The 23,193-nt window shown below is 42.0% G+C and overlaps 1 protein-coding gene across 1 annotated transcript in view; it reads left to right on the top strand.

The window, feature by feature from the left end:
- The window catches only part of LOC127602200 (protein crumbs homolog 1-like), a 41,887-nt gene extending 31,522 nt beyond the window's left edge, over positions 1–10,365 (top strand). Inside the window, exons 10-13 of the mRNA XM_052068151.1 lie at positions 278–1,139; positions 2,880–2,996; positions 3,415–3,541; positions 6,507–10,365. Of these exons, the coding sequence (XP_051924111.1) occupies positions 278–1,139; positions 2,880–2,996; positions 3,415–3,541; positions 6,507–6,728 (1,328 nt within the window). The 3' untranslated portion in view covers positions 6,729–10,365. The remainder of the gene's footprint in view (positions 1–277; positions 1,140–2,879; positions 2,997–3,414; positions 3,542–6,506) is intronic.
- The last annotated feature ends 12,828 nt before the right edge of the window (positions 10,366–23,193 follow it).

Here is a 23,193-nt window from a genome sequence, read left to right as displayed (position 1 = left end):
AACCGGAGTACCCGCAGGCACAGGGAGAACATGCAAACTCCACACAGGAAGGCCATTGCTGGAATCGAACCCCATACCTCTGTACTGTGAAGCCGGCATGCTAACCAGTCAACCACCAGGCCACCCGTCAATGATACCTGAGTAGAAAAAAAATACATGCGAAAATAGCTCTTCCATAAAGGCCACAAAATGAAGACTGTGGAGTGTATAAAATTGCTGATCTCCACTCAAGGTAAAAAAAATAGCATCTTAAACTCATTATCTTTGCCTCCCACAGGTCTGACTGAAGCCATTTTCCAGGACAATGCTCTTGAGTATTTTGCCAACAACTCCCTGTTGAGTCCAGTAACAAACATCACGATGGACATTAGAACACGGGACGACAACGGAATCTTGTTGAGGGCTGAGAACCGAGCTGAGGTATTCTGTCTGGGCCTCCTTAATTCTACACTTCTGGTCAAAATGGACACCGGGACGAGTGCAGAGCTGCTGGCTTTTACCAGTGACAGGACCGTTGCAGATGGAGCGTGGCATCGCATCCAGTTGACCATGATGGACCCTGCACAGTCAGTGTCCCGATGGCGTCTAACTGTCGATGGGCAGATAGCAGGTTGTAGCCTTGGAGTTGGCGGCAACCTCAATTTCCTGAATAATACCCAAATTTGGCTGGCGGAAAAATATTCCGGTTGTTTGGGGGAAGTGCGAGTCGGTGGAATCTACCTTCCAATTTTCAGTGTCCCAGATGCCCCTCAGACAAGTCATTTCTCCAGACTGAGTGGACGTGAGCCAAACTTGGGATGCCAGGGTGCCCCGGTTTGTGACTCTCAGCCGTGTTTCAATGAGGGTGTGTGCCAGGACCACTTCAATGAGTTTAACTGCAGCTGCAACCCAGGGTGGGAGGGAGAACTTTGCGAGGCCGAAATAAATGAGTGCTCTTCTGGACCCTGTGTCTATGGGACATGTGAAGATCTTCTGGCAGACTACCAATGTGACTGCGAGCCTGGATATATTGGGAGAAACTGTCAGCAAGAGGTGGATAACTGTTTGGAGTTTAGCTGCTTGAATGAGGGGACTTGTGTGGAAACAAATGCAACTCATACCTGTGTATGTCCCTCTGGATACGTGGGCAAACGCTGTCAGTAAGTTGTTCATCTCTCTCTTACGTATAATTTTAGAGCATGTGAGACTTTATGTAGCTTATCGTACTTCTTAAACCCGTTTTCAGTAGGGGTGTCCCGAGCTGATCAACAGGATCGCAAATCCGGGTGGGACACATAATCTTCAGCTGATCGGTATTGGCAGAAAAAAAATTGATTGATTTTGAAAGTTCACTTGATTTGAACTACTGCCGATTACAAAGGTATCATCTTGAGATACTTAAAAAATGTAAAAATAAGAATAAAAAGATAATTTGAATATTGTCTTCCTTTTCTTCCCTCGGTGCATTGCAGACATATTGGATCAGGACTGGATATCGGCAGATACTTAAAATCAAGTGACTGGGACTCAGCTGCAAAAGAATGTGATTGGGACATCCCTCCTTTTAAGTAGACATACACCAGTTACATATACCAGTCTTTTTGCAAGCCATCTAATAATTCTGCACTTAATTCTCAACTCAACTGACTTTATAGAGCACTTTAAAACAACCACCGATGTATACAAAGTGCTGTACATGGAGCAAATATCATATATATAACAACAAACAATAAAACAAGAAATTAATCAGAAAGACAGTAGATAGCACAAAAACAGTAAAAACTAAAAACAAGTCACATGTTCAGTCAAAAGCCAAAGAATAACAATGAGTTTTAAGACGAGTTTTAAAGATGGGCAGCAAGGGGGCTTGCCGAATGTTCAGTGGGAGGTCATTCCAGTGAGAGGGAGCAGCAACGGAAAAGGCTCGATCCTCTCTGAGCCTCCGCTTAGTTCTTGGTACCTTTAATAATGTCTGGTCCCCAGACCTGAGGAACAGGTGTGTTGAGGTGGAGGGGCTCAGAGAGGTAAGGTGGAGCGAGGTCATTTAAAGATTTGAAAACAAATAATAGGATCTTAAAAAGAACTCTAAAATGTATAGGATTGTGTAATGTTAATAATGAGACGTAAAAACAATATATTATGTACTCACCCATGTCTTTGTGTATAAACAGATGATCGCTATACGACGCTCCACAGAAGGCCAACATGTACAGTGTCTCACTTCCAAGTGTTACTTTTTGTCTTTTTATTATTAGTTCATTATTATTATCATTTTGCACCGAGCAGCCTACTTAGAGATGTGTGTGAAGAACAACCTGTTTCGTGACATTTGAAAACAAACCACCTTGAAATCGCGTGACTTTATTGCCGGGAATTGCGCTAGTGTTGTGTCCTAATGGGCCGGGGTGGGATCCATAAATGTAACTTCTTTTCCTGATTTTACCATATCATACCAGTCAAAATAACAGTCAAAGGTAGAGATCATTTTAGCCTCTGCTCTGCCAGGAATTAGTTAGATTTCCTCCTTTAGAATTGTCTCTTTGCCATCACCGGTACCCTCTCTGTGGTGGCACAGAAACCCAAACTGATTTTGTGGAAGCTGCGATGTATATTTTTTCCTCAATTTCTTTTTTGTTAGTGTTCAAATTTGAACTTACAGTCCTGCGATACCTCAAACATGTTAATTATAATCACTCCATGTGACCTTTACAGACTACATAGGAACTTTTGGTCCATTTAAAAAAAAAAAAATCATTAATATCAATGCTTATGCATTTCTTCGCCTGCTAACTGATTTTTAAATATTGTAAGCAAAACTTCACGAATTAAAAGTACAAAGCATAAAGTCACCAGCGAGTGGTACTGTATAGGCATTGGCATCATATTTTTGTGCCCAACAGGCGGCGATTCCCTCCAGTGGCATGCGATGCCAAAACAGAGTGCCTTCATGGAGGGGTTTGCATAGGAGGAGACACTGGCGGCAACTGCACCTGCAAGCCAGGGTACACTGGTGCCAGGTGAGTCTCACATATTCAACACCCGATACTTGCTTTGTCTGAAAGCTGAACTGATATTCTTGTAGAAAGTCACCTGTCTAATCAAGGTTCAATTTCAGATTACACTGGATTTTATATAGTAACACTTCCCAAAATGTATTTCCTCTTAATTTGGTAGAATTGATGCAGAGATAATCTGAAGGTCAGCAAAAATAGAGAAAAGGTTCATCATTAAAAAAAAAAATTGTGACAAGATGTATTTTACAATTGTTGTGATTTTTTTCTTTTTCTCAATACAAAAAAATGTCTCCAAACATGCTGTTGAGACAGGCTTAGACTGACTCAACATGTCAGGTCAGGAGAGTGTTTGTTGGTGAGACCTGCTTGTGAAGGTGTGTGTCACTTCATGTTGTATTAAAGCCCTGCTGATGTCTTTCAGGTGTGAGACAGAAATAGACGAATGTGAGTCCAGTCCTTGTCTTAATGGTGCCACCTGTCTAGACAGACTCAACCACTTCAAGTGTGCATGTGTGCCAGGCTATAGTGGATCCCAGTGTGAAAGCAATGTAAGTGATAATGAAATCTTTGCACCAATTCATCAATCAACCTGAGCATGGGCACAGATGGCATGGGGGGCAGGTGGGACACCGCCCGCCCACCACCCTCATATATATATATATATATATATATATATATATATATATATATGAATCATGTATATATGTACCGGTATATATTTGTACACAAACACACACAGTGGTATAGAATAAATGCTATATATATGTATGCTTTGTTCCTCATGAATATAATACTTTCATTTTCTTGTGATCATTAATAATAATCGTATACACACGTGTAAAGAAATGACAAATGTAAAAAAAAAATAGTGCACATTTGATATAATTGGTTTAAAAGGAGTCAACAAGTAAATTTGTCCTGGTCCTGGTCCATTAAAAAAAAATCTGAGCTTTGAACATAAACATATGACATAAATTATAGACTTTTTTTAGTAAAGGTTTTAAAACTACTGTATCCCTCCTTGAGGCATTACCTTATCGTGGTGGAGGGATTTGGGTATCTCAATGATGCTAGGAGCTAAATAGTCTGGGGCTTTATGCTCCTGCCGGTGTCCTCCATGGCAAACAAGTCCTAGATGAGGGACCAGAAAAAAGTTCCAAAATTCCTTATGATGTTGACAAAAATTGGGTCATGTTCTCTCATGCCTTGTTGTGGGTCACCAGGGCCCCGTGTTCATGGGTTCTCATATTCAGGAGGAACAGTGTGGTTTTTGTCCTGGCTGTAGAACAATGCACCAGCTCTACACCCTTGACAGGATCATTGAGGGTGAATGCAAGGTCGCACAACTAGTTATGTTAATCAGAGAGTTCTGTGGCGGCTACTTTGGGTGTACGGAGTACTGATACAGACTGTTTGGGCCCTGCACAACCGATTTTTGAACTGCATTGTCAGCACTAAGTCTGATTCATTTCCGGGGATGTTTGGAGTGCCCTTTTTCAACGATTCTGTTCATAACCTTTATGGACAGAATTTTTTGGCGCAGCAAAGGAGTTTGAGAGGTTCCAGTTTGGTGGTCTCATATTGCAATCTCTGCTTTTTGCAGATGATTTGGTAGAGTTGGCTTCATCAAGCCGCAATCTCCAACTGTCACGTAGCAAGGTGGTGGTGGACCCCAAAAAGCAGGCAGCAGCAGGGTGTATTTGGAGAAGTGTATTGATAAAACATAGAAAACTAAATCCAAAACAAAGTCATGAAACCAAAATAAATCCAAAGTAACAAACAAACACCATGGCAGAAACTAAAAACTCTCAATAACAAAAACATGACCAAAACATGACTGAAACAAACATGACGGAAGCCAAGAGCAAACAATGACCCGACACTGAGTGTTCGGGCTGGGAGTCCTTTTAAAGCCGCTAATTATCTAACGACCAACAGGTGTGCAGCTGCAGGGAAAAGCCCCACAGTGCCACCTGTTGGTCACAAACCAAAACATGACAGTATCCCTCCCTCAAGGGACGGATCCCAGACGTCCCAAAATTGTCCAAAGGCTTGCCTTGCCGAGGAACGGCAACAAAAGCGACGATGACCTTCGCCTCGCCAGAGAACAGGATCAAGAAGCGACAGCAACCCTTTGGCTGGGCATGGCCTGACGTGGACGGATCTTGACGTAGCGGGGACATGGGACAGCCGGACATGAACAGGGGCTCGGCCTGACGTGGGCGTGGACGTGGCACGGCTCGTCGTGGACGTGAATGTGAATCCGCTCGAACAGACACGTGACGAGCCTCGGCTCAAGGTGGACGCGAATGGGGCTCGGCCTACCGCAGACGTGGCTTGACGAGACGAAAACATGGAACAGCCGCATAACCTGCGCTGCCTGAAGGGGGAACATGGGACAGCCGCATCACCCGCGCTGCCTGAAGGCGGGACATGGGACAGCCGCATCACCAGCACTGCCTGAAGGGGAAAATGGTGTTGGCCGCAGACGTGCTCCGCTAGGCACATGGTGGAACAGGGACCAGTTCTTTGTACCTGCGGGGTCCAGGTGGTCGGGTCATTCTGTCACGTTTCAAGGTGGTGGTGGACCCCAAAAAGCAGGCAGGAGGGAGGAGCAGGGTGTATTTGAGTGAGTGTATTGATAAAACACAGAAAACTAAATCCAAAACAAAGTCATGAAACCAAAACAAATCCAAAGTAACAAACAAACACCATGGCAGAAACTAAAAACTCTCAATAACAAAAACATGACCAAAACATGACAAGCTAAAACATAACAATGAGCTTAACATGACTGAAACAAACATGACAGAAGCCAAGAGCAGACAATGACCCGACACTGAGTGTTCGGGCTGTCCTTTTAAAAGCTCTCCTTTTAAAAGCAGAGTTTAAATCCGATAATTATCTAACGACCAACAGGTTTGTAGCTGCACGGAAAAGCCCCACAGTGCCACCTGTTGGTCACAAACTGAAACATGACACCAACTCTCACTGGAGCAGTTCACAGCTGAGTGTAAAATGGTTGGGATGAAAATCAGCACCTCCAAATTTGAGACCATTGTCCTGGGATGAGATCCTGCCCGGGAGTACCACATTTTCCTCGCTTTGGAGTGAGTATAAGGTGCACCTTCAACGAATGGCCTATTTTAAAACTGTTTTAAAATGGGTGCATAGATACAATACAATAGTATTGTATTGTACAATCAATCTATCTATCTACAATAGTGGCTGCGGTTGCGTTATGCAGCCATTAGATAGAGCTACACTAAAGGGAATATAATACATTATCATACAGCTTTATTTATATAGAGCTTTCACAACTGCTGCAGCTGTAACAAAGTGCTTTCCGGAACATTTAAAATACTACATCCAAGAAATCAGAATATTGATCCATATTTAAGGCACATCGAATTATAAGGACACACTGTCGGCTTTTGAGAAAATGTAATGCTTTGTGGGTTGTGATCGAAAAACGTATGAATGAATAACAGTTGCTCTCATGTCCTCTTGCAGAAAAATCAGCAAAAGGAGCGGATCCCTTGGCTGGCGGTGACCATCCCCCTCACCACATTATGTTTATTACTAGCCATCTTAGTTATATTTTTCCTTGTCATGACAGCCCGGAAGAAGCGTCAGTCAGAGGGCACCTACAGTCCCAGCTCACAGGAGGTGGCTGGAGCCAGGTTGGAGATGGGCAGTGTCCTCAAAGTGCCTCCTGAGGAGAGGCTAATCTGAGGCCTGCAGCCTCATATTCGAAGTTGTGTGGAACTTGTAAAGAGCAGACTCTGAAGGGACTTACTGCCCCCCCCCCCAAAAAAAGCACAAAAAACCCCAAACAAAAAAAACTATGGAAATGGCCAATGGATCTTCTAGACTGATGGCTCCACCTTGGGAAAACTACTGATATTGAAGCTTTGGGATAAGGTAAATTCCAATCAGAAGAGAGTACATGACAAAGATGTGTTTGCAAAGATGTGAAAAGTTGCAAAGACAATCTCATTTTAGAACGCAATTCATTCATCAGCTGATTAAACCACTTTCTTCGTGGGTCATTTTCATATTATTTGAGACACTTTTTCTAATTTTGAAATGTGTTCATGTTAAAGGTCTTCCATTATGAAACATTCACTATTAAAGTCCAATTTTGAAAACTGTATTGATGATTTCAAATTTCAGGCATTCATAATAAAGGCAATCCTAACTGCCAGATCAAATCTTGGCGACGCACTGAAATTCGATTCTTTAGAAAGACATAAACTGCTTCATGAAAATGCCTTCAATGTGATCGATCAAATGATATGGAAATAGCCCACATGCTGTAGATACAAAAGTGGTGGCATCAGCAAGAAAGAAAATGACCTGCTGTCAAAGAAAGACTGAATGAATTGCTTCCAGATATTTTACATTTTTCCATCTGGTTCAAACTGGTCCTGAATAATCCGATCACAAGTGGATAGGTGTCTTATGTTATTTATTATGCGATATCAGTGTTACTATACTATATTTTTCCACAATATTTTTTAAAAGCTATATAATACATTACAGTGAGTATGCTACTTCAGATAAGATATCCTTTATTCGTCCCACAATGGGGAAATTTACTTCATTTTGGATCGTAAACCATGACCATTGACTTTCAAACTAATATACTTTGATTTGAGATTGTTGACTCTTTCTTGTCACGCGAGTTTAAATTATTAACTCGGGCCCAGTTTATAATTTAAATAAAATTAATGACTTCCACTGTGATTATTTGTAGATGAAGAGTATTGAGATTTTTGTACTCCAGAAGTATCAAATGAAGGCAATTTAGTATAGAATTAAACACTAAGTTTAAATACTGTATGTAGGAAATGATAGCAAGCATCTTCAAAATTGTTTGATTGCTACACTGCTCTGAACAATAACTAATATATCTGGCACCAGTATGCAACCTACCATATGTTTGGCCTAAATATTATTCATATTACCACATTATGAAAGAAAAAAAAACAAGTTACAAGTGAAAGATCAGTATTAGTGAATAAGGATTTAATTACTAAGGTTATTTAGATTTTTCTCGTAAGCACTGAATGTACCTATTATAGCTTCTATGAGGCACAGATTCGCGACTCTGTAAATATGTACTGAGAAATTTTCGTATGATTTTGCTGGATTATGGGTCCTATTTTCGTGGCCAGGGTAAAGCGCAGGCTAATTGTGCACGTGGGTGGACTTTTCTTTGTCTTCGTATTTTCTTAGACGGGTGCAGAGAGAAGCGGGCATCTGTGCCGTAGTGGGAGGAAACATAGCTGACTTGTTTGCCATCCAGTGGGAGCAGCTCCCTCCATACCCTTGAAATTCAGTGCTGGGAGAGATATGCGGTCCATGTTGCATGTAGCTAGGCACGCACAAAGTACATTTAAAAAGAACTACCAGAACATTTCCACTGGCGGATTATGTAAAATTGGCACTCGGAGACTGCCTACTACCCTTTGATTGTGCATCCGTGAGAAATGCCCCCCTAACCATAGTTATGCTGCCGTCAGCGGGGTGCTTTCAAAAATAATTTTAAGAGGGTAACAAAGATAAATTCATTCAATTAATTGATTCCTACTATGATTCAGAGGGATGGTCCCACGCTGATGGCATATTTATGAATCATATCTACCACACATGTCCGCAGAGCTCTGAATCTGTCTGCCTGCACCTCAATGAAATCCATAAAAATCATGTTTCACCACCTGCACCACAACTTAGACTTGCTTTCAGCTGGTCTAAATTGTGATCTACTTTCTGTCACTAAATCGTCAGTTGCGCCAAGGTGTCAAATAAAAACTACCCTCTGTCCGCTTCTATGCCCACTGAGGCACAACGTGGCCTGAAGCGAAGATGCATCAGTTTCGATGCTGAACGCATGTCCACCTGTCTACAAAAATAGGGCCCATTGTTTTTTTCTATTTTTATCTTTAGTACGTGGCATTTAAAACAAACAAATGTAAAACAAACGAAAAACAGAAAACCAACAATGGCATTTTTTTTAAGGCGTATGTTGACAAGTTTGAAAATTCCAGTTGAGATCGGATGACATCAGGATGGATAATTATACCAGGTTTGACCAGGCCATTGTTTGAACTACGACTGAAGTGACACTGGATTTTTGTTTAATATGTGTCCTTTATGTGGGATTTTTGTATTTGTACGACCATTGAGCAAAGAGCAATATGCTCGAAAATCAAGGATGTGTAGCTTTAGAGGTCATCACACCCAAAGTGGCATTTCCTTGTTTCAACCAATGTATCATTATGGTTACTTTTTACATGGTATGGCATGAAAATATGAGAAGACTTGCACAGACACATGCTTGTTTGCACCAACCAGGTGTAATGTTATGACCATTGGAAATATATGATTCACAATCGGGGCAATACCAAATATTTACAAAGATCACATGGTCAGTTCACGAGAATAATTTTGAAACAAATACCCGACATAGGGCAGTGTCTATATCAAAGCTGAGCATCATTAACTTTGTTAAGGCAGAATATTTAAGACAGCTCTATGTAATATGGATACCTGTCATTTGTCACTGGTCATAACGTTGTGGCTCGTCGGAATGACTTCGCCGCCTCAACATTTCCACTTTATTCAATGTCACTTGGTTTGTTTGTCGTGTGTTACGCTCAATGAGAATTGTCGGATGCAAAGTACAGGTTCTCCCTCCACTCTTTTTTTTAATGTTCAAATATGCCACAACCAACAGAAAGAGTGTTTTGACTTTGTCAAACTAAAAACAAAACAAAACTGTGTGACTGACATAGACAGCTGTATATTGTCTGAAAAATAACTTGTGCTTGACTTAAACCTCAAAATGATCCCTCAGAACACATTTAGCTGGTTTTCATCGTCTAATGTGTCTTAAAACAGGAATTTGTGAAATTCCATGAAGGAGGGTTTTTTTGATACACACACTTGACATACTGATGTGTAAAGAACTGCTGTAACATGACTACGGGGGGCAGCCTTATGTGGTCATCAATGATGTATGTATATACTGTATGATGTGAAAATTTTGTGTTTGGGTTGTTTTTTTGTTTTTTTTTTGTCATATGCCGCAATTCCCGTGTTTACTGATTTTTGTAACATTCAAAGGGGATGGTATTTAATTGAAAGACTCATCACAGAAATTTTACGTCGTCACATCTCACTGCCACTTTCCTTCATGAGAAAGAACACATTAGAGTGGATTGATTTTCTACAGAAAATGTTTTCTGGCGTTATACAGATCGGAAGTTAAGAGTTAGTGTTAGCATACTGTACCACAGTCCTGGCTTGGTTTACTAATACTTAGTTGCAACTCAGTCTGGAGTAATTTATTTATTGCCGACCAAAAGTACATGCCGGTACTTAAAAGAAAAAAAAATTAGGGGTGATATGTGAAATCTATTGTTTTTAGTAAAAATATACGCTTAATTCAAATAGGAAAAAACGTAATTTGAAACCAAACAGCTGTTTGATTGTCAGTTATTCTTTGGCCTAATGAACCAACATGTAAACAACCCCTCGCAAAAAATCACTAGTTTCGGAGGATGCTCATGCAGTTGTTTAATTTTGTCGAGAAAAAAAAAGCACCTAATTAGGATAAAGCAGTTTGGAAAATGAACGAATGAATGAAGATAAAAAGCACTTAACAGACATGACACAAAACTAAAACCATTTCAAATGGCAACTTTCTGGCTTTAACAACAGGGGGGAAATGTGGTTGTAACAGTTATGTATTTGTATTTAGATCAAGCGGAGGGAAACAATTATGGAATTTCTCAATTTTGAGGAAAAAAAGTATGGACTCATGAAACAACAGCGACAAAAGAACACTTTAATATGCCACCTGTACTTTGTTGCACCGTCGCTGGCTGTTATAACAGCTCACACAGTCTTAGGGGCATGGACATTATGAGTGAATGCGACTCATCTTCAATCTGCCTCCAAATTTCTCTGATTGCTTTTGCTCGATCAGCTTTGGAGTTTGGAACCTTGTCACGGACCAGTTTCAATCGAAATTGAGATCCCAACTGCAGGTATTTGCAGGCCCTAACATTGACCTTTTTGTGTCCTTTTTTCAAGGAATGTTTTCACAGTTTTTGCTCTATAGATAGATGCATTGTCATCTTGAAAAATGACTTCATCATCCCTAAATGTTCTCTCAATTCATGGCAGAAGAAAAGTGTCCAAAATGCCAATGTTAACTTGTGCATTTATTGAATATGTAATGACAGCCATTTTCCCATAGCTATCAATAACTGTGGACATTTTCTTCATTCATTTTTATAAATCTCATTGGAATGGCAGTAAACGAAACTTTCAGCATCTTCAACTTGCCCAATGCAGATTCGCAATTCATCACTGAATATGACTTTCATCCAGTCACCCACAATCCACAATAGCAATTCTTTAGCCCATTGTATCCATCCATCCATCCATCCATTTTCTAATCCACTTTATCCTCACAAGGGTCGCAGGGGGTGCTGAAGCCTATCCCAGCTGTCTTCGGGCAGTAGGACGGGGACACCCTGAACTGGTTGCCAGCCAATCGCAGGGCACAGCCTCTTGTAACTTCATTTTTTTCTGTTTAGGTGTTAATGCTGGCTTTCTATTATCTTTACTACATGTCAATCCCATTTCCTATAAGATATCCTTTATTAGTCCCTATAGGGACTAGTAAATTATTACTATTTATTATTACTATTTCGTACAGTTAATCACAGAGATTGACTCCAGTTTCCTCTTATGTGTTCCTCATTTGTTTCTCTGGGCATTTTCTGTTTGCAAGACATACCGTATTGCTTTTAGTGTTCATTCTTGATGCTCAGATGTCTTTCCTGGTTGAGCAGTATTCTTTGCCTTTAACAACCTTCCCATGTTGTTGGCGCTTGGTCCAGAATTCAGACAAGGCTGACTGTGAACAACCAACATCTTTTGCAACATTCCACCACTTTACTTTGATAATACGTTTGATAATCTTCTCCTTTGTTTCAATTGACATCTCTTGTGTTGGAGCCACAAGTCTTGTCAATCCACTTGGTGCAACAGCTCTCCAAGGTGTGCACAATCCTGTTTAACTCCAAACTAATGATCAGATCTAATCTGCTGCAGGGATTCATTTTAGAAATAGAAAATTACAGGGTGTTTTGCAAATTTTTCCCTCAGAATTGAGTGATTACATATTTTTTTTCATCTGCTTGGTTTTAAAATGTAAATGTTATTGACTACGGCATTTCCCCCCTTAATTTCTTTTTGTGTTTCTTGATGTCAGAAAGTTGAAATGACTCGAACCTTGTGTCACATCTGTGATCTGCTATTTTTCTACAAATTGAATTCACTGAATGAACATCCTCTGAGACTGGTGATTCCACAATTTTGGCAAACTTAGACAGACTTCCTGCTGCCATAACAATAATGCCTCCAGAGGTCAACATTGACCACAAATAGACAGCTGATTGATTTAAGTCTTCTAATTTCACTGATAGGAAAACAAATGATTAGGAATATCAACATAATAAAGTAGTTCATTAATCAATCAGAGGTGGGACTAGACCCCTTAATTGCACAGAATGTACACATAGGAGGAATCAAATGTGCTCATGGGGTTTTCCCGTTGTGTGTGTGTTTTGCAATGTACTATTATTTTCATGAAATCAGTGTTGGCCGTGGGAGCAGTTCCTGACAAGTTATTTTTAATACAAAATGAATAACTTTGGGTGGATGGAGGGAAATATGGATATATATTTTTTGAGGCGGGTGGTGTTTGTGTTGGGTGTTCTCCTCATTAACCCTCCTTATCTACCCCACCTTTCCACTGCATAGAGAGATCCATTGTACTGGTGTTTCTTCCGTAATAGAACTCCTGTTTACTTGGTGAAGCTCTCTTTGAAGGTATTGTGATTACTTAGATCCCTTGTAAAATGTCGAAAGGGACTCTGCAGGTCTGTCTTGTGTATGGATGAGATGCAAGTTGTGCCTTCATGTTTTTAAAACATCTTTTTTTTCTTTTTCTTTTTTTTTGGTGGGGTGATATTTATTCCTGTTCACCTCAACAGAGGACAGCTGACTCATTCCATGCACACAGCTATTTAAGTCTATAACACAGTCAAACACTGTTCTGCAAAATATAGGAAGATGTAATGAAGTCATTTAAGTACAATATGGTAGTGATATTCCACTGGAGTTGTCTTGTCGGTGTTGCGCACTGTGTAATACCGTTCAAAATTGGAAGCGGTAATCCAAAGTATGACATTTTTATATTGTACCAGTTGTAAATTTCTATTGCAAATTTAAGCAACAAAACTAATCCGAACGTTTCAACTAATGGTTTCATTTAGATTGACCATTTTTTAAAAATCAGATCGCTCAACATGTCAGAAAGCGACTGTACACTACAAATCCCAAAAATGGATCGTCACGCATAATGTCATTCTCTATGTATATTTGGAATTGTTGCTCTTTGTGAACAAAATGAACTGTATACATTGTTGAATAAATAATAAAAAATAGTGATTGTCATTTCTGTTTCCAATTGCACCATTGATAGAAATATATCGAAAGACATTTCATGGCGAATTGAGTTCTTCTGCAATAGAATTTGAATTTCAAAAGAAAAGCTTTCCAAGGGTCAACTTTTTTTTACCAGTTTTTTCCGAGTTGGGGTTTTAACAAAGCATGATGTTCTTAACCTTGTTAGAGGTACAGAACCTAATCTGGTCATATGCAAGTTCATCAAACCCTTTAGTTTAGTGAAAAATAAAAATGATTTTTTACAAATTCAAGACATAAACAAAAAGCAATTACTAAAAACAGAAACAAGTAAATACAATTTCAAGACACATTTTTTTTATTGTGCATACAATGAACAAAATAAATCATGCAGTTTCAAGAAGTGTTCCTTCAGTTTTGCCAGTGCGAGACTGGATTTGCTCAACTTGGCATGACAAATCATGCAGATAGAACGCAGTCCCTTCCCGGTCCGTGTTGCATGTGAATGCATGCTCTAAATATTTGTCCAACCACTTTCTTTTTTTGTTCGAATAGTTAGCATGTTTTAAAACTAGTGCTGTCAGTTTAGCGCGTTATTACCGGCTTTAATAAAAAAAATTGGATGAATATCGCCAGTCATTCAAACGGGGTTTTACTAAAACTCTTGCTATCTTGGTTCAACAGATGTAAACAAGTCCAGGCACTTCCCAGCTACAGCAACTTCGAGATTATGCTTCTGCTGCCTGCTCCTACTGGGCTCAAAGCTGGCTGTGAAGTCAAGTCCCCGTGCACACCGACCGCAATGATTATTTTGTCCTACATTGTTTGTCCACTAGGCCAGGGGTCCGCAACCGCCGGGCCGGTCCGCGGGTCGTTTGGTGCCGGCCTGCACAGAAAGAAACAATTTCGGAATCTGAAAGATGTTTTATTTTTAAAAATTACTGAATTCTCTGGGTGGCCCGGTAGACCAGTGGTTAGCACGTCGACTTCACAGTGCAGAGGTACCGGGTTTGATTCCAGCTCCAGCCTCCCTGTGTAGAGTTTGCATGTTCTCCTCGGACCTGCGTGGGTTTTCTCCGGGTACAATTATATATCTATATATATATTGCGCGTCGTCCCGCACGCGGTCTGTCCTTCCGTCTGTCCCTTTTCAAAACGTACCTACTTCACCGCGCCGCCACTGCGCCGCTCAAGCAGTGGGTCACTACGATCGCGCGGGCATCTTGGCGAAAAAATGTTGTCTACCCACAAGCATTGCAATGAAATTGTTAGTTATTTAGTAGAGCTAAACATCTCTTTATTTTCGCGATAAGCAATGAAGATGAACAAAAAGTTGAACCAAGCAACAACACTTTTGTGGGCCGAAGGCCCACCTTACCAGCCTTCCGCAGGAACTAGCTGATGAGCCGCCCGGAGGGCGGTGAACCACCACCTTACCAGCCTTCCGCAGGAACTAGCTGATGAGCCGCCCGGAGGGCGGCGAACCAGCTAGTATATATATAATTGTGCTGCGAACAATTCAGTTCAATTGATTATGAACATTTAAGGCTTCTGCAGAGCTTGTTGATGAGCGAATTATTTGAATCAGGCGTGTTGAAGTAGAAAAAGATCTAAAACAGGCGAGATATGGCTCTGGAGCCCAAAGTTTTTGGACCGAAGATCTACTTTTCGATCAACTAACCTCCCGGGATCTACCCTTACCGGCACCCGCGCACACACAGACACACACACGCACACACACGCACACACACACACACACACACACACACACATTATGAGAAACAGCCTGAAACTGAGGCATGCGATGCACTTTTGCAGCCTGTTAACTATCGTAGCTCACACGTACCGTTTTAAACTGCTTCCCTGGGCCCTCGGAGATTCCTATTCTTTGCCCGTGCCCTCGGTGAATTGTACACAAAGCAAACTCTGAATGAGAATCATGACGATAAAAGATAGAGCGCAACAGCTCTGATCATAAGCTGCAATTGCAGACTGCTGAGCGCAAACAACTTCCGGTGACGGCATCACGCGCCACCATAAATTTACCTGCTTTATTTTATTTTTTATATATATATTTTTTGTGAAAACGAGACTGATAGTATTATTAGAGTGCAGCGTACATTAACAAAAAAAAAATACAGTATATTACGAACAAAGACACACAAATTATGTTTTTTTTTTTTCCTCGACACTCCTCGGATCTACTTGGGACCTGTGTTAGATCTACCGATAGATCAGAATCGACGTAATGGGCACCCCTGCAGTAGTTATCTCTTCTTTTTCTTTGTATACACTTCACAAACATTCGGGTGCAATTGAATATAGCAAAAATGACTCAAAATAACGGGCGGCCCGGTAGTCCAGTGGTTAGCACGTCGGCTTCACAGTGCAGAGGTACCGGGTTCGGTTCCAGCTCCGGCCTCCCTGTGTGGAGTTTGCATGTTCTCCCCGGGCCTGCGTGGGTTTTCTACGGGGTTCTCCGGTTTCCTCCCACCTTCCAAAAACATGCGTGGCAGGCTGATTGAACACTCTAAATTGTCCCTAGGTGTGAGTGTGAGTGCGAATGGTTGTTCGTTTCTGTGTGCCCTGCGATTGGCTGGCAACCGATTCAGCGTGTCCCCCGCCTACTGCCCGGAGACAGCTGGGATAGGCTCCAGCACACCCTTGTGAGGATCAAGCGGCTCGGAAGATGAGTGAGAGAGAGAATGAGAATGACTGAAAATAACACGTTTTTAGTTATTTGTTTGTATTTGTCTAGTCACATACACCAATGACCACTTCCATTATGTGTCAGAGAACCAGAAAGCAACCCGAAGCAGCCAGCATCCAGTATGCTGTCAACACACTAAATTGTCCACCATCAAATACAATGAGATGTCGTGGCATTGTGTTGAACTAAGCTTAATTGTCGTCTCACCCTTCCATGACATCAGAATGCACCAGTGACCTTCATGTACTTCCAACCCCACCCATGCACCCCTCGTTCCCCCTGACTGGATCACTGGCTGTCAAGTGAGAGAACTGACAGATGAGGCCTGTTCTCGAGTTAGTATCATGTCAGAGGGGAACGAAGCCCCCCAGCGGCGTCAGCCATCAATAGTGCCAGCTCCAGGTCTAATGAGGGAGACGGCTGCCTCGGCATTCACTCCCTTGTGTCAGGGATTGACCGACAAATCAGCGGTGCATCACACCCTTCCCATCCTCCCCTCCCCCTTCAAATGATATGTTGACAAATGCAGATATTTCACTTTTAATTGACACTAAGAGACAGAGATGATCCGGCTGCCAGGGCTTCTGAGGAGATGAGATCAAGATGGGATGGACGCAACATTAGGAGAGAGAGACAGACTGTGTAAAATGATGCGAGAGAAAAGATACCTCTGGAATAGGACTGGGAAGAGTTAAATATTTTTGCAGGGTTTTCATTTTGTAAATTATAGTTAGTGGGCGTGGGGGATTTCAGAGATTACAGCTGCACACTTGAGATTTGTCAACACTGACATGCGTGCTATTAGACAGAAACCTAATCCCTGACAACACTGCATTTCATTTTGGCTGATGGGCTTTCTCAGAAAATCGCTGCTTTTGGCCTGACAATGACATTTTGAATACCAAATGTACGACTACTTCTCTTCAACAGTATACTGTATTCGAACAACTCTAAAGTGCTCCGCATCCATTATATATGGGTAAAATAAAATAAATTCTGCAAAGAGCACAGCCATACTATTTAGTATTTCCTTTGTGCAGAAAATGATGAGTATTGTGTGAGAAATTATGAAAACCTTACTTTAAAAAATGTAATATGGACTCATCCCTACCACTTGTTCCGCAATTGGGTGCCTGATGTGACCCCTACTCCCACATTAATTTTTCATGGCCCAATTTTGGGCCATGGCGACGTGGGGGGGGGGGGGGGGGGGCTACTGACATTTATTTGAACTACAATGTGTGAAAGTCGCTTGATGCCCAGTGCAGTGGCTATTTTTCCTGCAACATTCAAACAAGCCTAGAGCCCTGGAACAACATGTCTAATGCATATCGGAGTGTTCACACATAACGTATGCATTCGATGACATCACCATGTGTGCCTAAAACCCCCCGCCCCCCACAGACAATGGTGCAATACACACTGTGCATTATCTGCATCGAGTGAGCGGTGGCAATGGTTGCCACAACATATATAGTAAACCCCAGACCATCGCGGGGGTTACATTCCAGACCACCCCTGCGGTGAAATCTGCAAAGAAGTGAAATCCGCCACACATTGAAATAAGCCATTGAAAGACTCCCAAGGCATGTAGATTCAGTATTTGTGGAGGAACAGCGAATCCGGAACCTACATTGGAGAGGTGTTTACTGTGCCTCAAATGTGGCAAGGCTGAGAAAAAAGCTGTATTTTATTCATTCATTCATTCATTTGTTTTCCGATCCGCTTATCCTCACAAGGGTCGCGGGGGATGCTGGAGCCTATCCCAGCTGTCTTCAGGCAGTAGGCGGGTGACACCCTGAACCGGTTGCCAGCCAATCGCAGGGCACACGGAGACGAACAACCATCCGCGCTCACACTCACACCTAGGGACAATTAGGAGTGTTCAATCAGCCTGCCATGCATGTTTTTTGGAAAGTGGGAGGAAACCGGAGTACCCAGAGAAAACCCACACAACTCCACACAGGGAGGCCGGAGCTGGGATCGAACCCACGACCTCTGCACTGTGACGCACTAACCACTGCACCGCCGGGCCGCCCTGCTGTATTTCAATTTAACCCATTTAATCCCACCGGTCACATTTGTGAAGGACAAAAATGAGTTAATTTATAGCGCTCTTAATATTTTTATTATTGATTACTTAAAAGGGCTACTTATGACACCTGATTTTGACTTTTAAATGTCTGGGAAAAATTTGGGATTAAATGGGTTAATTTATTTAAACTGGGTTAACGCTAGAGTCTTGTGTCAGAAATTCCACCCTGTGGTTCATTCCATACTTCTCCTTTATTTTTCATACAAAACGTAGAAGCTCTTGCATGACATCATTTCACATTACACTCACAAAATACAATTGCACTCGCAATTGTCCAAACCTCATTGCAGCTGACAATATTATTTATTTGCAAAGGTAACGTATTTAAGTCAAACAAGAAGAATTCCAAGAAAGTGTGTACATTTAGTCAAATGAATCAATTTCGTGATGGGGATTGTTGTGTGTTTTTGGGTGCAATGGTTAATCAGAATTCACAATATATTGGGTCAGTTTTGTTTGTACTTGTCCAACAATGTAGACATTGTCCATCCGTAATAACAAAGGATGCTATCTGCGAGAAAATGTGTGAGGAACATATGATCATTTGGTAATACGTATTGCTTATTGTCTAAACTAAAATTAATTATGAACTGAGAAGAGTTGCGTTTTAAATACTCGTAAGAACTTCAAATCTACTGTATATATATATATACTGTATATATATAAAACACTACTTTCCCATTTTGACAACCGTTGATAGTTAATCACTTTGTCGCACCTCTTTCGGGTTTAAAATCATATCCACTATCTTTTGTCTTTTCAAGTTACAGTTCTCAATAATGACCACCGGAGGACAGCCACAAGCTTCCTGATATCCCACCAGAGCCCAGTTAATGTTGAGCTATGCTTGTCAGTGCAGTTAAATTACGAACCTTCTCAGCTTTTCTCTCTCATGAATAAAACTCGCATTTAGAGGTCTCTGCTACTGCTCTCTCTTCTGGCAATCCAAGACTCCCTGAAGCTGATACAGCATATGTGAAAAGCTACTGGTTGCAGGTGACAAGAGAAACACAATCTTGCTATCCAACTGTCAACAAAATTGTTATAGTCAGAAGTGGACCACAATGATTCCGAAAATGTAAAAATCTAAGTCTTTCTTTGACACCCTTTCAAAGAAAAGCAGTATGCTCTCAACTTTATGTTTCGACTGGGAAAGGTGACATATTTTAAATACAGTCCTGAGGTGTCATTTGGAGATGGATTTAAGTAATCTTCATGTTTGGGGCATTTCTGCATGATGTAGTCACTAGTTTCTGACTGAGGAGAGCTGAATATTTATTTGACTGATTATTGTGAGAACTGGTATGTATGACTATGTGAAGTGAATGTTAATGTGTACCCTTGGGTAGGAGGGATAGAGGAACACAACTCTCATTTAGGTAATTAGACCAGCAGGAGAGATTCCCTCTGCCCAGAATAGAAGAACACACAGGCATGGATGCGACTGGGCCAGCGCGCACACACACACACACACACACACACACACTTCTGGGTTTGCTTCCGGGTTGCTGCACAGTGTTGGCTGGAGAGTCAATTCTAATCCCCTCCCCACCCGCATCCTGCATTTTACCTTTTGGAGATTATTTTTAAATTTTGGAACCAGTGAATTGTCAATATTTACGATGCATTTGCGGCAATATCACTGCTTGGACATAGGTGGGGGGTTCTGGGTGGCTCAGCTTCTTGACATGCCCTAATTTTTTATATCTCCAGCAAACATAAGTATGTTTTCGTGCACAACTTACACCCTTCTCTTTGATAAGGCTTTCCTTGCTAGATGGACATATCTGTCAGCAAGAGTAGAATAATTTGGTGACTGTAGATATGGCAGACATAACAGCTAGCATGGGTGTGTTGCCAACCCACTAGCCCGGTTACTACTAGCCCTATTCGGCCTATTAGCGGTGTGAATGTTCGCGTAACAGATTCAGCCCCTTAGCTAGTCACATTCCACCTCAGTCGACTGGATCCCACACTTAAGTTGTAAGTGACTACATCACTGCTGAGGCGATTGCTCTAAGGCAAAGGAAGCTCAGCTTGCCCTAGAATGTCAAAAAATAAGTGATCAAATTATACGTGTGTACATTCAATTGTACGTACATGTCATTGTCTAAATATGCGCGACAACGTGCAAAACTTGCATTCCGAATCAGGTTCTTATTACTAGTTACGACGCGACTCTCTTCTCATTCATTCTCGCAGCTTCACTTTAAACTGTGGACGCTGAGCGTCTACAGCGGGGACGCTGAGCGTCGAGAGCAGGGGTCCCCAACCTTTTTTGCCCCACAGATCGGTTTATGTCAGACAATATTTTCACGGACTGGCATTTAAGGTGTGGCGGATAAATACTACAAAATAATACGGTAAGACCTTCATGAACAGTGTGGTGTTTTCGAGAGATAATAAAACACGAGGAGCGTCTAATCTGGCCGCAACACTCTGATCGCTATGGTCATGTATAGTGCCTTCAAAATACAATACAACGCAAATTCAAATTGCCTGAAAATGTCAACTCACCACAATGCTGAATCAGTGCGAGCCCTGAGCTTGATTTTCTGCAACTGGGCGGTCCCATCTCAAGGTAATAGGAGACAATGACCCCTGAAGTGTGTGCTTTATGTCGAGTCTACTTCGTAATTTTGTTTTAGTCGCCGTTGCTGCACAAAACCCCCATTGAATAATTGTCTCCAGCCCTTTGCCTGAAACAAGCAATGATGAGGAATTTAGCAGATTAATCTCACTTAACCCATAGCTGGCACCATCACACTTTCCAGAAATATAAAGTACTGTTTGAGCTTTTCATAACAGCCACATTAAAGCAGTTACAGACGATTAGCGAGTCGGTCAGAACAGGCGTGCAGTCTAGAAGTCTAGCATTAAGTAGCACTTTGCGCGACTCTTGCAACACCCGTACAGTAGCTTGCTCATTCTGGGTAACTAATCTCCCGTCTGAACCATCTCTAGCACCAACCTCAACATTTCCGATCACCTGGCTATCACTCTGGACCTCCACCTCCCTACCTCCATTCCCAAGGTAAAACGCACCATATCATTCAGAAACCTCAAATCCGTTTCCCCAACTGACTTCTCTACCTCCGTCCGTAACCATTTGTCCATACTACCTCCTCCACTGTCCCATGACCCCACTGTTCTCACCAACTACTACAACAGCACTCTTTCCTCCTGTCTTAATCAACTCACCCCCATCAAAAAATCTGTCTCCTTTACTCGCTCAGCCCCTGGTACACCCCAGAACTCCGCAAACTTAAAACCCGAAAACGCCAGCTAGAAGGACTCTATAAAAAATCTGGTTTAACTGTTCATCTCCTCGCCTACACTGATCACATTCAGTTATACAAGACCGCACTCAACTCCAGCCGTTCCACCTACTACTGCAATCTTATCCACACCGACTCCAACAACCAAAAGGCTCTCTTCTCCACCGTCAACAAACTCCTCAAACCCAGCGACAATATTTCAACCTCTTTCACCGTTGACAAATGCAATTCATTCCTGGCCCACTTTCAATCCAAAATCGACATCCTCTACAGTTCACTCACCACCACACCTGCCCCCCCCCTCCCTTCCTACCAGCATCCATCACTTCATCTCTCTCTGAATTCACACCTGTCTCCATAGCCGAACTCACCAATATCATTTCAACAATGAATTCCTCCACCTGCACACTGGATCCCATCCCATCTTCCTTCGTCGAGCACTGCTTTCTCACCATCTCCCACCTCGTCATGAACATTGTCAACTCCTCCCTCAACTTTGCTAATGTATCCCTTCTCACTCAAACTGGCTGCCGTAACCCCCATCATCAAAAAACCCGGACTCAACCCTGACATCATGAGCAACTTTCGACCCATCTCCAACCTCCCCTTTCTGTCCAAAGTCATAGAACGTGCCGTCACATCTCAAATTAAAACCTACCTAAACAACAACCAACTTTTTCAACAATTTCAATCTGGATTCCGCTCACAACACAGCAATGAAATAAGCCCTCCTTAAAATCACCTATGACCTCCTCCTCGCCTCTGACTCCGCCTTACTCTCCATCCTCATCCTTCTTGACCTTACAGCTGCCTTTGACACATCAACCATTCCATCCTACTATCTCACCTACAATCCCTAAACATCACCGACAAAGTCCTTACCTGGCTACACTCATATCTCACAGACCGGAAACAATTCATACACATAAACAACTGCTCTTCCTACACTGCCCCACTGTCCCAAGGTGTGCCCCAGGGTTCTGTGCTTGGTCCTCTTCTCTTCATTCTCTAACTTTTACCCCTCGGCCAAACCATAGGTCATCATGGTCTCCATTTCCACTGCTACGCTGATGATGTCCAATTGTACACATCCACCAAATCATTTACCCCAACAACCCACTCCACCCTGCCTAACTGTCTTTCAGATGTCAAATCCTGGTCGCAAACAAACTTTCTCTTAACTGTAGTAAATCTCAACTGCTTATAATCGGTCCCTCACCCAAACAACCACCAACTTTACCCTCACTATAGATAACTTCACCCTGTCCCCTTCCTCTCACTGTCGCAACCTCTGTGTCCTTTTTGATAATAACCTCTCTTTCGATCAACACATCACCCAAGTCACCAAAACTGCTTTCTTCCACCTCAAAAACATTTCTTGTCTCCGCCCATCACTTTCTTTCAACACTGCTCAAACTCTCATCCATGCCTTCACTACTGCAATAGCATTCTTTATGGTACAACCTCCAAACTCCTCAATAAACTACAGTACATCCAGAATGCCACCGCTCGCCTACTCACCCACACCCGCACTCGTGATCACATCACCCCCGTCCTTAAAAACCTCCACTGGCTCCCTGTTCCCCAGCGTATTCAATTTAAACTGCT

This window comes from Hippocampus zosterae, chromosome 6, assembly GCF_025434085.1.
Source record: "Hippocampus zosterae strain Florida chromosome 6, ASM2543408v3, whole genome shotgun sequence".
In the NCBI taxonomy this organism is placed as follows: Eukaryota; Metazoa; Chordata; class Actinopteri; order Syngnathiformes; family Syngnathidae; genus Hippocampus; species Hippocampus zosterae.
This window is presented reverse-complemented; position numbering and strand designations above follow the sequence as displayed.